The sequence below is a fragment of the Nannospalax galili genome, unplaced genomic scaffold (assembly GCF_000622305.1).
Source record: "Nannospalax galili isolate Female #2095 unplaced genomic scaffold, S.galili_v1.0 scaffold1007, whole genome shotgun sequence".
NCBI lineage: Eukaryota > Metazoa > Chordata > Mammalia > Rodentia > Spalacidae > Nannospalax > Nannospalax galili.
In genome coordinates, this window is record NW_008355473.1 from 77,649 (window position 1) to 91,819 (window position 14,171).

Here is a 14,171-nt window from a genome sequence, read left to right on the forward strand (position 1 = left end):
CCAGGCCTTCTACCCAATCCAGGTGCTCCCTGGGAGAAGAGAGCTCATGGAGATCTACCTTTTCAGCTATATTGAGGCCAACTGGCAGGATCAGGTAGGCTACAGGGTGAAGATCAGTCAGGGTCACACCTTCTATGAGATGGAAAATCCCCAGATGATCTCACAAAAGAGCAAGGACCCCAGTGAGTCCCACACCCTGGTTGAAGTTGATCCAGTGCTGGATTAAGACTTTATTCTCAGAGTTTCCCAATTTACTATCATGGGACTGAATAATTGGCCAGGGTTTTGGCAACCTTGGTGAACAGTGATTATAAAAAAAGAACTTGCACATCTGCTTATCTGCAAATAAAGTCCTTTCTCAGAGTGATCTGAAGTGTTAGTAGCGTGAATGTTGGATGAGCAAATTTGTCCACAGGGCAGCTGACGCTAGACAAGAGGTACTGGTCCAGGACCTCTGTGGGTTCTAGCTCCAGCTTCCACAGTCAGTAGTTTAGGGGACTCAGGAAGTCTCACTCTAGTTTGGACCCAGGTTTTCATGTGGGTTGACCAGATGACTGCCAGTGGCTTCCACAAATAATATCTCCCTCTTTGGGGAGCTAACCATGTGTTATGTATCCTGTCCCATATAGAGCTAAGCATGCCACACATTATCCCCATGACTCCTTCCAATTGTGCTATTAGGCATGGTTAGCACCATTTGGTAGGTGAGAAAACTGAGGCTCAGAGAGATGAAGTAACTTGTCCTGGAGGGAGACGAGGGACCTGAATGTAAATCCAGTGCTCTTCAGCCTTCCCTGATACCTTTGATTCAGTTCACTCTGGATTCCAGTTATCAGGCATGCTAGCCAAAGGTGCCCTGACAGTTGATCATGCATTGGTAATCTATGCAAGCTTGTAGAACTGCAGAACCTGTAGGTGTACAAGAGTCATCCTGCCTTTTGTTTCTACCCATAAAGTAGGTCTATGGGTCCTAGAAACATCCCATTTAGATCCCATGATATACCACAGCCCACAGCCTGCCCATAACATTGCACATGGTTCCCATAGCAGAGGACATCAGAGCTCCAACCTCAAACCTCCCTGTAAGGCAAACTTTCCACTTCCAACAGGCCCCAGCCTGCTCCAGGGATCTTCTGCTAATGGTAGGGATCCAGCCCTTAACTGCTCAGGACCAGGTTCTGAGCCCAGATCACTTGTGAGCTACAGTAACTAGTTCAAAGTGCCTGGATTCTAGAATTTGTGCCACCGACTTCACAATTGTCAGCAGATTATTGATGTATATGGGGTTTTATCCTTGAGCTGGCAAAGTGCCCCATCCCTCCCTGCCATGCCCTTGCTTCACTCACTCACCCAGGGTTTGAGCAACGATCCTGAGACTCCTGAAAGTTCATGTCATGGATACCTTTTGTTTTAGCAGACGAAAGAATCAGAGACAGCATGAACCTTAGCCAAAGTCACACAGGGTGAAATGAAGCTAGCATTTGAACCACATCTCTTGATGCTAAGTCTGATTCCACTGGTTTCCCTAAATGGCATTATTTTATAAATTAACCTCAAATCACTTAATAACAAGGCTGTTCCTCTATGAGTTCTGGTTCAACGTTTTCAGTGTGCCCTCTCTTTTTAATAGAGGGCCATGGAGTCAGAAAAGGGACGGGAGGGAGCCTCAGAAAGCCACAACACCTATAGCTAGAAATTTCTTGGCTTTGCTTGCTTTCTCTGTATTTATCTCCATGGTTACCTCCAGTTTCTGCCAAATGACTCAGTGTCTCCTAAACGATAGCAACACAAAGATCCCTTTTAAAAATAAAATTCAGTATTACACTAGTTCAGCTGATATGTGATTATAACTAAAATTAGGTGCTTGTTGAAGGACAGCAGACAGGGAACTATGGTCTCTACCAGACTGGTATCCTGGGCACTCAGATCTAATTGGGCTCAGCTCAGTTTCTCATCCTGCCTTGTCCTTCCATCTAGGAACTTTGGTGTTGTTCTTTAGTACCACAAGGTAGCCAAGCATTGTAGCTCATGCCTATAATTCCGGCACTCAGGAGACTGAGTCAGAAAGATCTTTCCTTCTTGAACTGTGACCTTAAAGCTGCGTGCTCAGTAAGGTACATCTTAAAATGAGCATGCTCAGGAAGGCTCCTATCTCCAGAGTGCTTTCCTATGTGAACCTGAACAGGCTCCCTGAATAAACCCCTTACTCTTCCTTTGCTGGAGACCACTTTTAGAATAACTTCAGTGTTCTCCTTCCTACCATAGGTAATACACTTTTCTCTACTCTTTTGTTTTCTGGTTCTGTTAATTGTCTTTTCCCTCATCACGTGTAGAGCTTGCTGTGCTCAGTTTTATCTGGAACCTTTGTGGCTGTCAGCATCGGTGATGGTGGAGTGATGTGCGATGCTACCCTCTTCTGATAGTCCCGGGCTAGGGCTGCTACAGTTTGTAGGATTACCCTACAGTGCATGGGATTGTCTGGCCCTACCTACCAACAGTGCCAAGGTTGAGAAACCCTGCCTTACTCTATCCTCTAACAGCCTGCTATGATTTTGAGCTCAAGCAGACAAGAAAGGGAGCCAGGGAGTCACTTGCCTGCTTTGCAAGCTCTACCTTGCCATCAGCTTACTTCTTTGGAGTCTATCAAATGCAAATAGTTGTGGCTACCCCCGCCACAGATAAGAGAAGGCAGTCGAGAATACTTGGGGAAGATGATTTGCAAGTGCAGGTGAACTGTAAGGCTGGACAGAAAGAAAGGGGCCCTTCTACAGAGCCTCTGTCTGCAGTAGTCAAATGGCCCAGATTCTAAGTTTTCCAACATGGTTTCAATTCCAAATACTTTGTCCTTTCCTTGGCCTCAAAAGTAAATTTGAACTAGGGGTAATTTCTCATGTCTGCGATTCCAGCACCCAGGAGGCTGAGGCAAGAGGATCGCCTTGAGTTCAAGGCCAGCCTCTGCTATGTAGTAAGACCTTGTCTCAAAAGCCAAAAAGAAATAAAAAGTAAATAATTATTTCAAAAAATAAATAACACCTTGGTCTAACTCCCCACCTAGCTTTTTTTTTAAAGGCAGGGTCTTTTAAAAAATATTTTATTTATAATTTTTATTTTTAATTTTTATGTGTATGCATGTATTGCCTGCATGCAGGTGAGTGCACCCATGTTGTGCAATGCCTGCTGAGGTCAGAAGAGGTTGTCGGATCCCCTGGGACTGGAGTTACAGGCAGTTGTTAGCTGCCATGTGGGTGCTGGGATTCAAACCCGGGTCTTCTGCAAGAACCAGCGTTCTTAACCACTGAGCCATCTCTCCAGCCCCAAGACAGGGTCTTTTTATGTAGCCCAAGCTAGCCTTTAACTACTAATCCACCAGCCTCAGCATCTCTCCAGTGCTGGGATTACAAGCATGCACCACCACACCCAGATTCACCTAGATCTTGCTTCTCTCACTCTCTTTGTTGTAAAAGAAAATTGGGAAAAAGTTAAAATGACATATATAGAGCTGGGCATGGTGGTACACACCTTTAATCCCAGCACTCGGGAGGCAGAAGCAGGTGGATCTCTATGAGTTCAAGGCCAGCCTGGTCTACATGATGAGTTCCAGGACAGCTGGGGCTACAGGGAGACCCTGTCTCAAAAAGACCAAAGAGAAAAAAAAATATATATATAATCCTTTAAAGTATAAAAGACTACAGTGATGTTGATTTATAAATGACATTTTTCCTTCCTCAGCTGTAGTTCATGAACATTTGCCTGTGATGTTAACTGAACTTTTGTAGTTTTATTTTACTAGTCATTCCACAACTTACCTACCTAACCATCTTATTTTGAACTTAAAAATTATTGGGGCTGGACAGAGAGCTTAGCAGTTTAAGAACACTGGCTGCTCTTACAGAGGACCAGGTTCCATTCCCAGTACTCACATAGTGGCTAACAACCACTGATGCCCTTTTCTGACATCCTCAGGCATTGCATGCCACAGGCACACTCACAAACAAGAAGACAATACTCTCATACACATAAAATAAAATTAATAAATAAAATATTAAAAATATTATTACCATACATGTGTATATGAGTGAGTAGGTGTTGGCACATTTGCTACACCTTGCATATGGAGGTCAGGGGACAACTTTGGGGAGTCAGACTCTTAACCTATGGGGAGGGTGACCTATGTGAGACCCTCTGAGGTGGGTGTCTGAGTAGAGCTGGTTGGCTGTAGAGTGATCCTGATTATGTAAGGTCTGTAAGACAAAGTTTCAAAACTATTTCACACAGTGCTTGTCATGTGTTAAGTGTTCTATACATAGTAAGCACTGGTATTATACAAGGGTGTTGTTATTACTGTTAAAATGAGAATCTGAGGACTGATTCTCCCTTTCAAGGATGTAGTAGAAGAAAATGAGATAGGTATGGCTACCCTGAGGGCCTTTTGGATGACAGGAGAAGGCCTTGGCTACAGGGAGAGAAGCCAGCCTGCCCGTTGGAGACAGGAGTACTCCTCTGTCCCCTGGAGGCTGTAACTACCAGCATCCTGTCCCTACAAGCTCTGTTATTGTAGAGTGACTTGTCAGGGGCCTAATGTAGACCTACTATGATGTTTATGATGAACCTACTATGTGCACAGATGTTCTGCTACAGTATCTCTCTACAACTCTGAGAGGGAGATAGACTTTCCAGAGGACCAAGTAGGAAACATCTTAGAAAGGGTGAATGACTTCGTTAAGGTTGTGCAACTGGAAGGAGAGGCGTGTTGGCTCCAAAGGCCTTGCCCCCTCTATTGTTCTAAGATGCTGAGTCTACAGCTAGGCTTGATCTTGGGTGGAGCATGAGAACCTCCCCAGGGAGACTCCGAGTGATTTCTAAACAGCATGGATGACAGTAAGGATTAGGAAGCACTCAGCAGTGTAAAGTTTGCAGGCCATTCATTCTGCTTGCCCTTTTGCCTGGAGCTGCCCTGGGCCCTTGGAGAAGGCCACGTTCTCCCCCTACCTCCGCCCCTGTACCCAGGGCTTCCTGAGTGAAGGGGAAGGCACTGGCTTTGGTTCTTGGTGGTATGAGTGACAGGGATGTCCTGTCCTCAGTGGTGCCTCCAGGTGCTTCAGTCTTCTCAGCCATTCATCTAGGTTTATTCTTATTTCTTAAGAAGTCTGTAGGGAACACTATTTTTACATCTGCACCAGCTTCTCCTTGCTGGCCTATGTCTGCCCTGTCACCCTGTCCTGAGGTTGGCCCATATAACTAAACTATAACCATGTGTTGGTGCTGGGTATGATTTTTTAGACAGGCACAGTTCATGACTGATTCAGAGCTCAAGACCACTAAGCAGCCACTTTTGCACAGTGAGGTGACCTAGACCAACATTAGGTCAGGAGAGCCAGGCTAAGATCGGCTTACTCGGAAACAGACTCTGTACTCTTCTTTGGAGGGGGAGCCCAGAAAGTACTGGCTGAAGACCAGGATGTAGGCAAGGAAGAAAGCCAGTGTGGATTAGTGAGCCTGTTAGGTGGGGGCTATTGGAGCTCAGGGCCGCTGGAGATTTCTAGAAGACATGTAGGAAAGTCTCACAGTTGGAAATGATAGATATTCATCATGCACAGGGCCCAAACAGCTTTGGGCCCTGTTTCGCACTTGTTAGGGACTGTTCTCAAGGTCTTTAACTTTTCAGTGCTCATTGGCTGCCCTGTGTTTGTAAGGCAGGAGAAAGCTTCAGGCAGAGTAACAACCACCTTGCAAGCTACTGCAGTGAGCAGCCACCTGAAGTTGGGGTGCTGATGGACAGCTCCAGGGTCTGCAATAGAGCCAGCCCTTTTTGATACTGTTGGGTTAGGGTAAAAGAATGCTCTGAGCCACTGTATAACCATGAGTGAAAACTTTATTGCTCCAAGCACTTTACGTGAATGTCACTGACACCACATTTGGGCATATATATAAAAAGCACAACTTATTGTACAATCAGTTCAACTTCTTGACTCATGCACTGTACAGACGCTTCCCAGGACCTTTCCCAGCAAAATGGATGGGCTTCAGGAGCAGCAGCTGCACTTGTCTGAGGCCCCTTTGCAGATACATCCCCGGGCACACTTGGCACAGCCTGGGGGGCAGCAGGGACAGCAGCCTGAAAGGGAAAGAAGGTAGACAGATCAGCTTTGGGTCCTCACTTCCATTTCCCCACTGTCTCTCCTATGCCTTAAATGAAGTAGGCCCCCAGTCCAGGAGGCCATGGAACTTGAGAGCTGGAAGAGACCTCAGGTGTCCTCTAAACAGATAGCACATATGACTAGACAGATAGGAAGGCAGGGCTCATGACCCCAGGCCAGGACTTTGTCCCCTTTCTCACTGTGCAGGACAGAACCTGCCCTCAGCCCCTCCCTGCTCCAAACAGGCTATGAATGTCCTTGGTGCTAGGTGGGCTCCAGCCCAGGGGAGCTCTGCCCCAGGTTTCTACTCTGGTATCATTTCAGATCCTTGCCAATGGGAAAAATGGCACCCAGAGCCTCCCACTGCCCACACTGGACAGAGGGTGGACAGTAAGGGATTGGGCTTTTCTTGCTTCCACCCTGTGGTGTCCAGTATCCAGACTTACTTTTGCGACATGTTTTACAGCTGCAAGTTGTGCATTTGCAGTTGTCTCCACAGATGCAGATCCCTCCTAGGAGAGAGGTCAGAGCCATCATGAGTATGAGGACAGAGACAGGGTAGACACATGGCTGCTGCTGCAGAGCACCGGTGGGGAGTGGCAGGACAGGAGGATGATAGTGCTGTTGAGGATGACCTCAGTGCTGAGGATGGCCCAAGGTTCCAGTGACAGGCCACCCATGGGAACTGAGACAGTTGTACCTGCTCTACCTGGATTACTTGTAAAAATGCACATTCCTGACACTAACCCTGACCTGACCCCTAACCCTTGAGTTAGTCTGATTTGTAAGTCTGGATGGGGAAAGAATCACTATGTTCAAAATGCAGCATGGATGATACTGAAGTCTAATCAGGCTCCAGGACCACCAGCAAGCTAGGCCATCCCCAGCAAAGCCAAGATTCCCATGGGAACCATTGAAGGTCTTCATAGTGCCTTCATCTTGACAAGGCCAGATACCCTGACAGAAGAAGAAAAAGCCAGAGGCACAGCGAGTCCAGAAGGGAGCCGTACCATGCTTTCATGATGTAAAAATGACCCGCGCTTAAAAAGAAAACTCATCCCATTGATCATTTTCCGTTGCAGAATACTAGAAGCTTCTGAGTCTTTTTTTAAGTTTTTGGTACAGACCTGCATTGTTAAGGATGAGGGAGGCTTGTGAGCATTCTAGATACCATTTTCAAGACTGAGAAAGCTCAGGATGGTTTTGAACCCCAATCTCCTTCCTTCTGGCCAACATATTTCTCTGGCACCAAGCTTTTTGTTGTTTGTTGTTGTTGTTGTTCTGTTTTCTTTTCTTTTTTGGAGATAGGGTTTCACTTTGTAATACATGTAGCCCAGATTGACTTTGAATTTGGAATCCCTCTGCTTCAGCCTTCCAAGCCCTGGGGTTACAAGTACGGATCACTAGGTTTTAGAGAATCAAGGTTCTACCCAAGCCTCTTAACCACTCCCCTGGTATATGTAAGTGTCTGCTGATTTTAACCTTTCCATAGCTTCCCATGTATCTGAGCAATTGGGAACAACTAACCTCAGTTTCCAAAGGAGGAGCCTGAGGCCCAGAAGTCAGCTATGCTGGTGACTGAATAGCAGCAGAGGCCCAAGCTCCTTTCCCTTCCTGATGGCTGCCACTAGGGGCTTGTAGCTAGAAAGATGGAGGTTTTCAGGTCCCCTCCTTTGCTGGTCCCTGGACCAGGACTACCAGTTCCAGCAAATCTGGCTGGGAGTCAATAGAGTGGAACCTTCCCCATGTCATAGTTCCAGGACAAACCCAATCCATTGCCCCTAAATGGAGAAAGAGGAGTCTGCAGCAGTCCCATACGTTCCCTGTAGGATGCAGGGGCAAGGCTGCAGGACCCCAGGCCAGCCTCCTTACTCACCAGACATGCAGGTGCATTCCCCAGGGTCCATGATCCAGGTGTGTGAGTGGCTGAGGAAGGGAGGCTGAAACAGCAGCAGCTGGAGGCTCCCCCTTTATAGTCGAGTAGGTGTGGACTGCAGCTTGCCCCACCTCTCCCCGAGGCCAGACGCTGCTCTGCACACTGCTCTGTGAGACACTCAGGGCTAGGGGGTGGGGAGGACAGGCAGCAGTGGGCATGGGGGAGGTGGAATAATTCAGTCATTTGGTGGCTTTCACAAAGGGCTGTACTTGTCCCATCTGGTCACCTATCAGAGTGTCAAGGAACCAGCATCAGGTTCCAACAGCACTCAGTGCTCAGGTTGGCAGCCACACGCATCCCTCTTTGGTATCTTCTGCACAGAGCTACCTGCCACTTTTGTCCCTCCTTCACTCCCTTTCCCCTGGTTGGTCATAAAAGCCCTTACCATGGCTAAGAAGATGGAAAACAAGGAGGATACGCTCACCTGGACTTGTAACCATTCCTTCTGAACCACTAATGGAGTGAAAAAGCAAGAAAAGACTTGAGGGATGAATTAACCAGTCCCAACAGCCATCCCAACCCTAGTCTTTGGTAACACAGCTACCTACCTTTCGGTGGAAGGAGAAGTGCCCATAGAGGATGGGACATGCCATTCAGAAATTCTGGAGCTGCCATGATCTCTCCCTCTCTCAGCTAGACGAAAGCTCCCCTTCTGTGTCCCCTTGGTGAAATGCGTGCACACGTTTCATGCTATGTTTATTCCTGCTCTATGATTATTCATGTGCTAAGGTATCTCTATACCTGCTCAGGGTCCTGCACAAGGGTTTGTGGATGTTGTGGATCGATAAATGAAAGAATGAATGAGTCAGATGAAGTATTGAATGACTGAAGGCATGAATGGGAAAGCGAATAAATATAAGAACAAATGAATGAGTATATGAACAAAAAATTATGATTGGAGCAATGCTTGAGTGTCCTGCACGCAGCTCCATGGGGCCCTCTGTTGAAAACAGGCTTCACTCTGTTCATTCAGAAAGGGAAAAGCACGTATCCCGGTCCTAACCATGCAGATGCTTCTTCTCAGTCCTCAACTTTCCCATCCATCATCCATAAGGGCCACCTGGGCCTCAGCCTGACCCAAGGGACAATGGGCTTGCACTGAGAATTTCTTTTATTTTCTTTCCCTCCCTCCCTCCCTCCCTTCCTCCCTCCCTTCCTTCTTTCTTTTTTTCTTTCTTTCTTTCCTTTTGAGACAGGGTCTCACTATGTAGCACTGGCTGGCCTAGAACTCTATGTAGACCAGAGATCCACCTACCTCTACTTCCCAAGTGCTGGGATTAAAGGTATGCACCACTACACTCAGGTAAGTTGAGGGTTTCCACTGGGGAGAAAGGGACTTGCACCATGACTAGCAGAAGGGCTCCATGGCAGGTAGTGGGGAAGGAGAAGTAGAGGTAACACTATGATGATATAGAAATGGTCCCTAAAGACATCCACAGTCCTTCATTCTTTACCTTCTAGGGGCCTGCACTGTGCTGGGTGCTGGGGAACCAGTGTTGAGTAAAACCTGAGCTCCCAGTTCAGAGTGTCAGGAGCACATCTTAGCTCAGGAGTTGCACATCGGCCGGTGTGTGCTCAGTCTTCCTGGCCTGTACTTGGAGCTGCTATCCCCCACTTCTAACAGGTATTAATACTTCCATGAGCCTGTCCCAACCAAATAGCCCATAGAGAGAAAGGGGTGCTCCTCTACCCATCTAAGCCACCTTTCCTCCCTCTTTACCACCTGTGCCAGCAGCTGCTTCCTCCTTGGATGACTGACAGTGTGACATTGCTCTAGGCCAATTGAACGACAATACCCAAACCCAATCCCTTAATACAATATTTCCCAACTTCTGGGCTGTGTAACACCGGGCGGTCTAGTCCAGGTCGAACTGTGCCTGGGCTGGTCCAGGGCCTGGGAAAGAGCATCCACAGGCCTAGTTCACTGTTCTTCCCATTTGCTAGGAAGGTAACAGTAGGACACATATCCATCCTGAGGACTGGAACTACTAGGAGCAGAGCTTCAACCCTCACTTAGAAATAAACTGGGCTGGCAAGATGGCTTAGTGGATATGGGCACTTGTTTCTGAGCCTGACAACTGAGTTTGATCACTGGAACTCCCATGGTGGAAAGGGAGAACTGACTCCTGCTGACCTCCACACGCACACCGTGGCATGTGTTGTCACCCCTCACACACAATGAATAAATGTAAAAAAAATTTTTTCCCAAAATTTAAAAATTGGCTATGCAGTTAGGGTGAAAAAGACCCCAAAGCAAAGTAGCCAGTTTCTTGGCTAAAAGTCAAAATGTTCTTGGGCCTGTTAGCAACATACTCTGTTCCAAAGGCCAAAAATGTCGAAAGTATTTGGGAGCTTGCATCTAATCCTTAAAAGATTTTAGGGTTACCTCTTCAGAGGGGGGAATGTTAGAGTAGCCAAAAGACCCATAAAAATAAACCCATAAAAAAGTCAAAGAAGAAGAAAAAACACTTTGGGAGAAGTGAACTTTATTTAGCTTTTCTTTTTTTCTTTTTTTTTTTTTTTTTGTGGGATTCCAGGAGCCCTTTGAAGATCTGACAAGTAATTTCTAGATCGTCTATGGGCATATTGCACAAAAATGCATACTTCCACTACAGGGGTCTGGAGTAGCCCTGGCTGGCCTCAAACTCTTGCTCCTCCGGCCTCAAAGTGCTGGGATTAGAGAAGTGTGCTATCGAGCCCAGAGCTTTTCTTTTATCATACAGTAATTTGACTCCTTTGAGCCACCACTTTCTAAATATCTCCCCCGCCCCAGGAATGATCTCTACTTTGTACATAAGTACATCCAAGTAATTTTCTCCCAACAATGAGACAGGGTGCTTGAAAGCAGCGTCTGATGCCACCTCTTACACAGCACTGAGTGACTGGGTGTCTCCCATCTTGTGCAGGTAAAAGCTGACCACGTGCTCTCCATAGCACCCTCTGCTACAGAGAAATTTCTGGCACTCATAGTCTGATCCCAACTTTTGGTCTTCCCCACGTCTCCATACAAGGTTTCCTTTTATCTTTCTGCTCCTTTTCCTCCCTCTTGCCCTTCCTCCCACCTTCCCTCTTTTCCTTCCTCCCTTTTCTGTTCCTTCTTTTTTAATTTTAAAATCCATTTATTTGAGCATACATGTGGAAGTCAGAGGAAAAGTTGTGAGAATTGCTTCTCTCCTTCCATCATGTGGGTCCTAGGGATCAAACTCAGGTCTTCAGGCTTAGTGGTAAGTGCTTTTACTCACTGAGCCACCTTATTCCCTCCCTCCCTCCCTCCCTTCTTTCTCTTTCTTTCTTTCTTTCTTTCTCTTTCTTTCTTTCTTTCTTTTTCTTTCTTTCTTTCTTTCTTTCTTCTTTCTTTCTTTCTGTTCATTTGAGACAAGGTCTTGTTATATAGCCCTGACTGGCCTGGTACTTGCTATATAACACAGGTTGACCTCAAACTTGGAATTCCCCCTCCCTCAGACTCTGAGTACTGGGATTACAGGCTCATACCACCATATCTGAACCTCTTTTATTATTTGCCTTTTGAGACAGGGTCTTACTATCCCAGGCTAGCCTCTAACTTGCAGTCCTCCTGAGTGCTGGGATCATAGGCATGGGCCTCCCCACCCAGCTAGGACCCTCTTTCATTGTTTTTGTTGAGACATGTTCTCCCTGTGTGTCCCAGACTAGCTTGGAAACTGCAGGTCCTCCTGAGTGCTGACATTTCAGGCATGAGCAGCCACACCCAGCTCACAGGACCCTCTTGATGTGCATCTTCCCAGGAGCAGGCTGGAGCCAGCAGTTTTATTGTGCTGCAGGTGAACCGGCTTCCCTCAACCACAAGCATCTCAGGACAGAGGCTGTGGTTTCTAGTCTTCATGTTACATGCCCAGGCACACTGAATGCTTCTACATGGTGGGTGCTCAATAAATATTCATGAGCCTACAATAACTAATGGCTCAATGAACAGAACTACCTCTAGGTGGTCTTTTTTTTTGGCCCTGGTCCAGAGATTCACAGGGCCTCACAGTTCACCAGGAATAGGCAAGAACTTGAGAGCAGAAACCCACTGCCTGGGTTAATCCCAGCTTTCTTTCATGTTCCTTCTTGGCTACATGATTTAGGGGATGCTGTTTGATTTCTCTGAACCTCAGTTTCCCCATATGCAGAGTCTGGCCCATGTAAATGTTAATCCTACAACTTTTGTCATGAAGGTTAAAAGAGAGGACAACAGCCTACCTGATGCTCTGTTCAAAACCTGGCAGGAGACTCTGCATTAACATTATGACCATTAACGCTGTCATCATTACCTGTGCCTGTATGACTTGGCAACTTGACCCAGACACCCACACTGTGTGTGTGTGTATGTGTGTGTGTGTGTGTGTGTGTGTGTGTGCGTGTGCACATGCACGTGCTGGGTAAGGAACTCAAGGCTGTGTTAATGCTAGGCAAGTTCAACCACTGAGCCACATTCCCAGCCTCTATCCATGCATTTGTGTTTCAAGCTGGCATTCCTCATAGGTCCTGGTCCTGACCAGAAAGCCATAAGCAGTACAGCCTGTTGGAGGCTGAGTCTCTTCCATCCCTGCTTTTAAATTCAGCCTAGTAGCCTAGTTTGAATCCTATAGCCTGGGGACCACAGAGTTTGAATTCTTCTGACTACAATTTTCTCTCTCTCTCTCTCTCTCTCTCTCTCTCTCTCTCTCTCTGGTGTTGTATGCAGTGCATGCACATGATTGTGTAGGTATTCATGGCTGTGTGTGCGCATGTAGAGGCCAGAGGAGGGCACCCAGTGTCTCCCTCTAACTTTCCCCACCTTACTGCCTGTGTGACAGGGTCTCGCTGAACCAGATTCCTCCCTTTTGGCTAGGCTGGCTGGTCAATCAGTTTCTGGAATTGACCTGTCTCTCTCAGTGCTGGAATTACAGGCATGTGCAGCCTGACTTTTAGCACGGCTACTAGGGATTCAACCTTAGATCCTCATGCTTGCATAGCAAGCAATCTTACCCATCAAGCCATCTCCTCAATCCCAATTTCTTCTTTTTTCTTTTTTCTGTAACCCAGGCTGGCCTCAGACTTGTGATCCTCCTACCTCAGCCTCCTGAGTGCTGGGAGTTTCTAACTGTAGTTTCTATCTGTCAGGAGGTGAAATCTGTCCTCTGCCTAGAGAGCCTCTTATGGGGGCATTCTTGGACTTATGTGTAGGACTAGGCATGAGATATAAGGGACACATTCAGAGCAGGCAGAGGCCCTGTGCCCAATACCTCATCTTACACAGCCACCTCTAGAGGAGCCCCTGACAGTGAGGGGCCTGCTGCTAGTGGCCAACTGGGTATTCAGAAGACCAGAGAGAACGACCAAGCCCCAGTGACTGAGCCCAGGCAGTGGGAAGAGGAATCTGTGCTGGGTTCTGAGGCTGGTTGCCAGCACCCACGCTTTGGCGACAGAATCCTTCAGCAATCAGGAGCCTGTGTGGCTTTGCAAACCGTTGATTAGTTCATTTTTATTAGAAAAAAGATTCAAACACTAAAAAAAAAAAAAAATACAAAGAACAGTATTCCCAACCCGCTGTAGCTACCACCCAGAATGAGCAAGATGCCAACGTGTCCTCTATGCTTCATCTCTTTTAATTACAAGGAATAAAAGCTCAACAGCTCATGCCTTTAAACACAATGGGTGTGCTACTGACTCCCAAGCTGGGGCCTCTCAACTGAACTCCAGTCTCATGTGTTGGCTGTCTCTCAGCAAGCTACCCTGGCAATCACGTGCCATCTGAGAATTGTGTGTCCCCAGTGAGCTCCTGCCTCCCTGTCCCCCCATTTGAACCACCATCATCTTCTGCCTAGATGTGTTACTTGGTTCATGTGCCTGTTTGTTTCTGTTCTCCTGACCTGTCCCACTCCCTCAGTTTGCCACACAGCACTCAGAGTGAGCCTGCTAAGAGTTACATCATGTCATATTTCTACTTGGAATCCTTTAGAAGCAACAAAGCCCTTGGTCATCCATGGCCAGCCTGTTACCTCTCTATCTTCCTTCCTTCCTTCCTTCCTTCCTTCCTTCCTTCCTTCCTTCCTTCCTTCCTTTCTTTCTTTCTTCCTTCCTGCCTTCTTTCCTTC

The 14,171-nt window shown here is 47.0% G+C and overlaps 1 protein-coding gene across 1 annotated transcript in view; it reads right to left on the minus strand.

Moving 5' to 3' along the window:
* Positions 1-6,023: 6,023 nt before the first annotated feature.
* Positions 6,024-14,171, minus strand: part of Mt4 (metallothionein 4) — a 24,607-nt gene continuing 16,459 nt past the window's right edge. Inside the window, exons 3-5 of the mRNA XM_008852744.1 lie at positions 8,014-8,197; positions 6,584-6,649; positions 6,024-6,115 (exon numbers count right to left, since the gene is read on the minus strand). Coding sequence (XP_008850966.1) covers positions 6,024-6,115; positions 6,584-6,649; positions 8,014-8,044 — 189 coding nt within the window. The 5' untranslated portion in view covers positions 8,045-8,197. The remainder of the gene's footprint in view (positions 6,116-6,583; positions 6,650-8,013; positions 8,198-14,171) is intronic.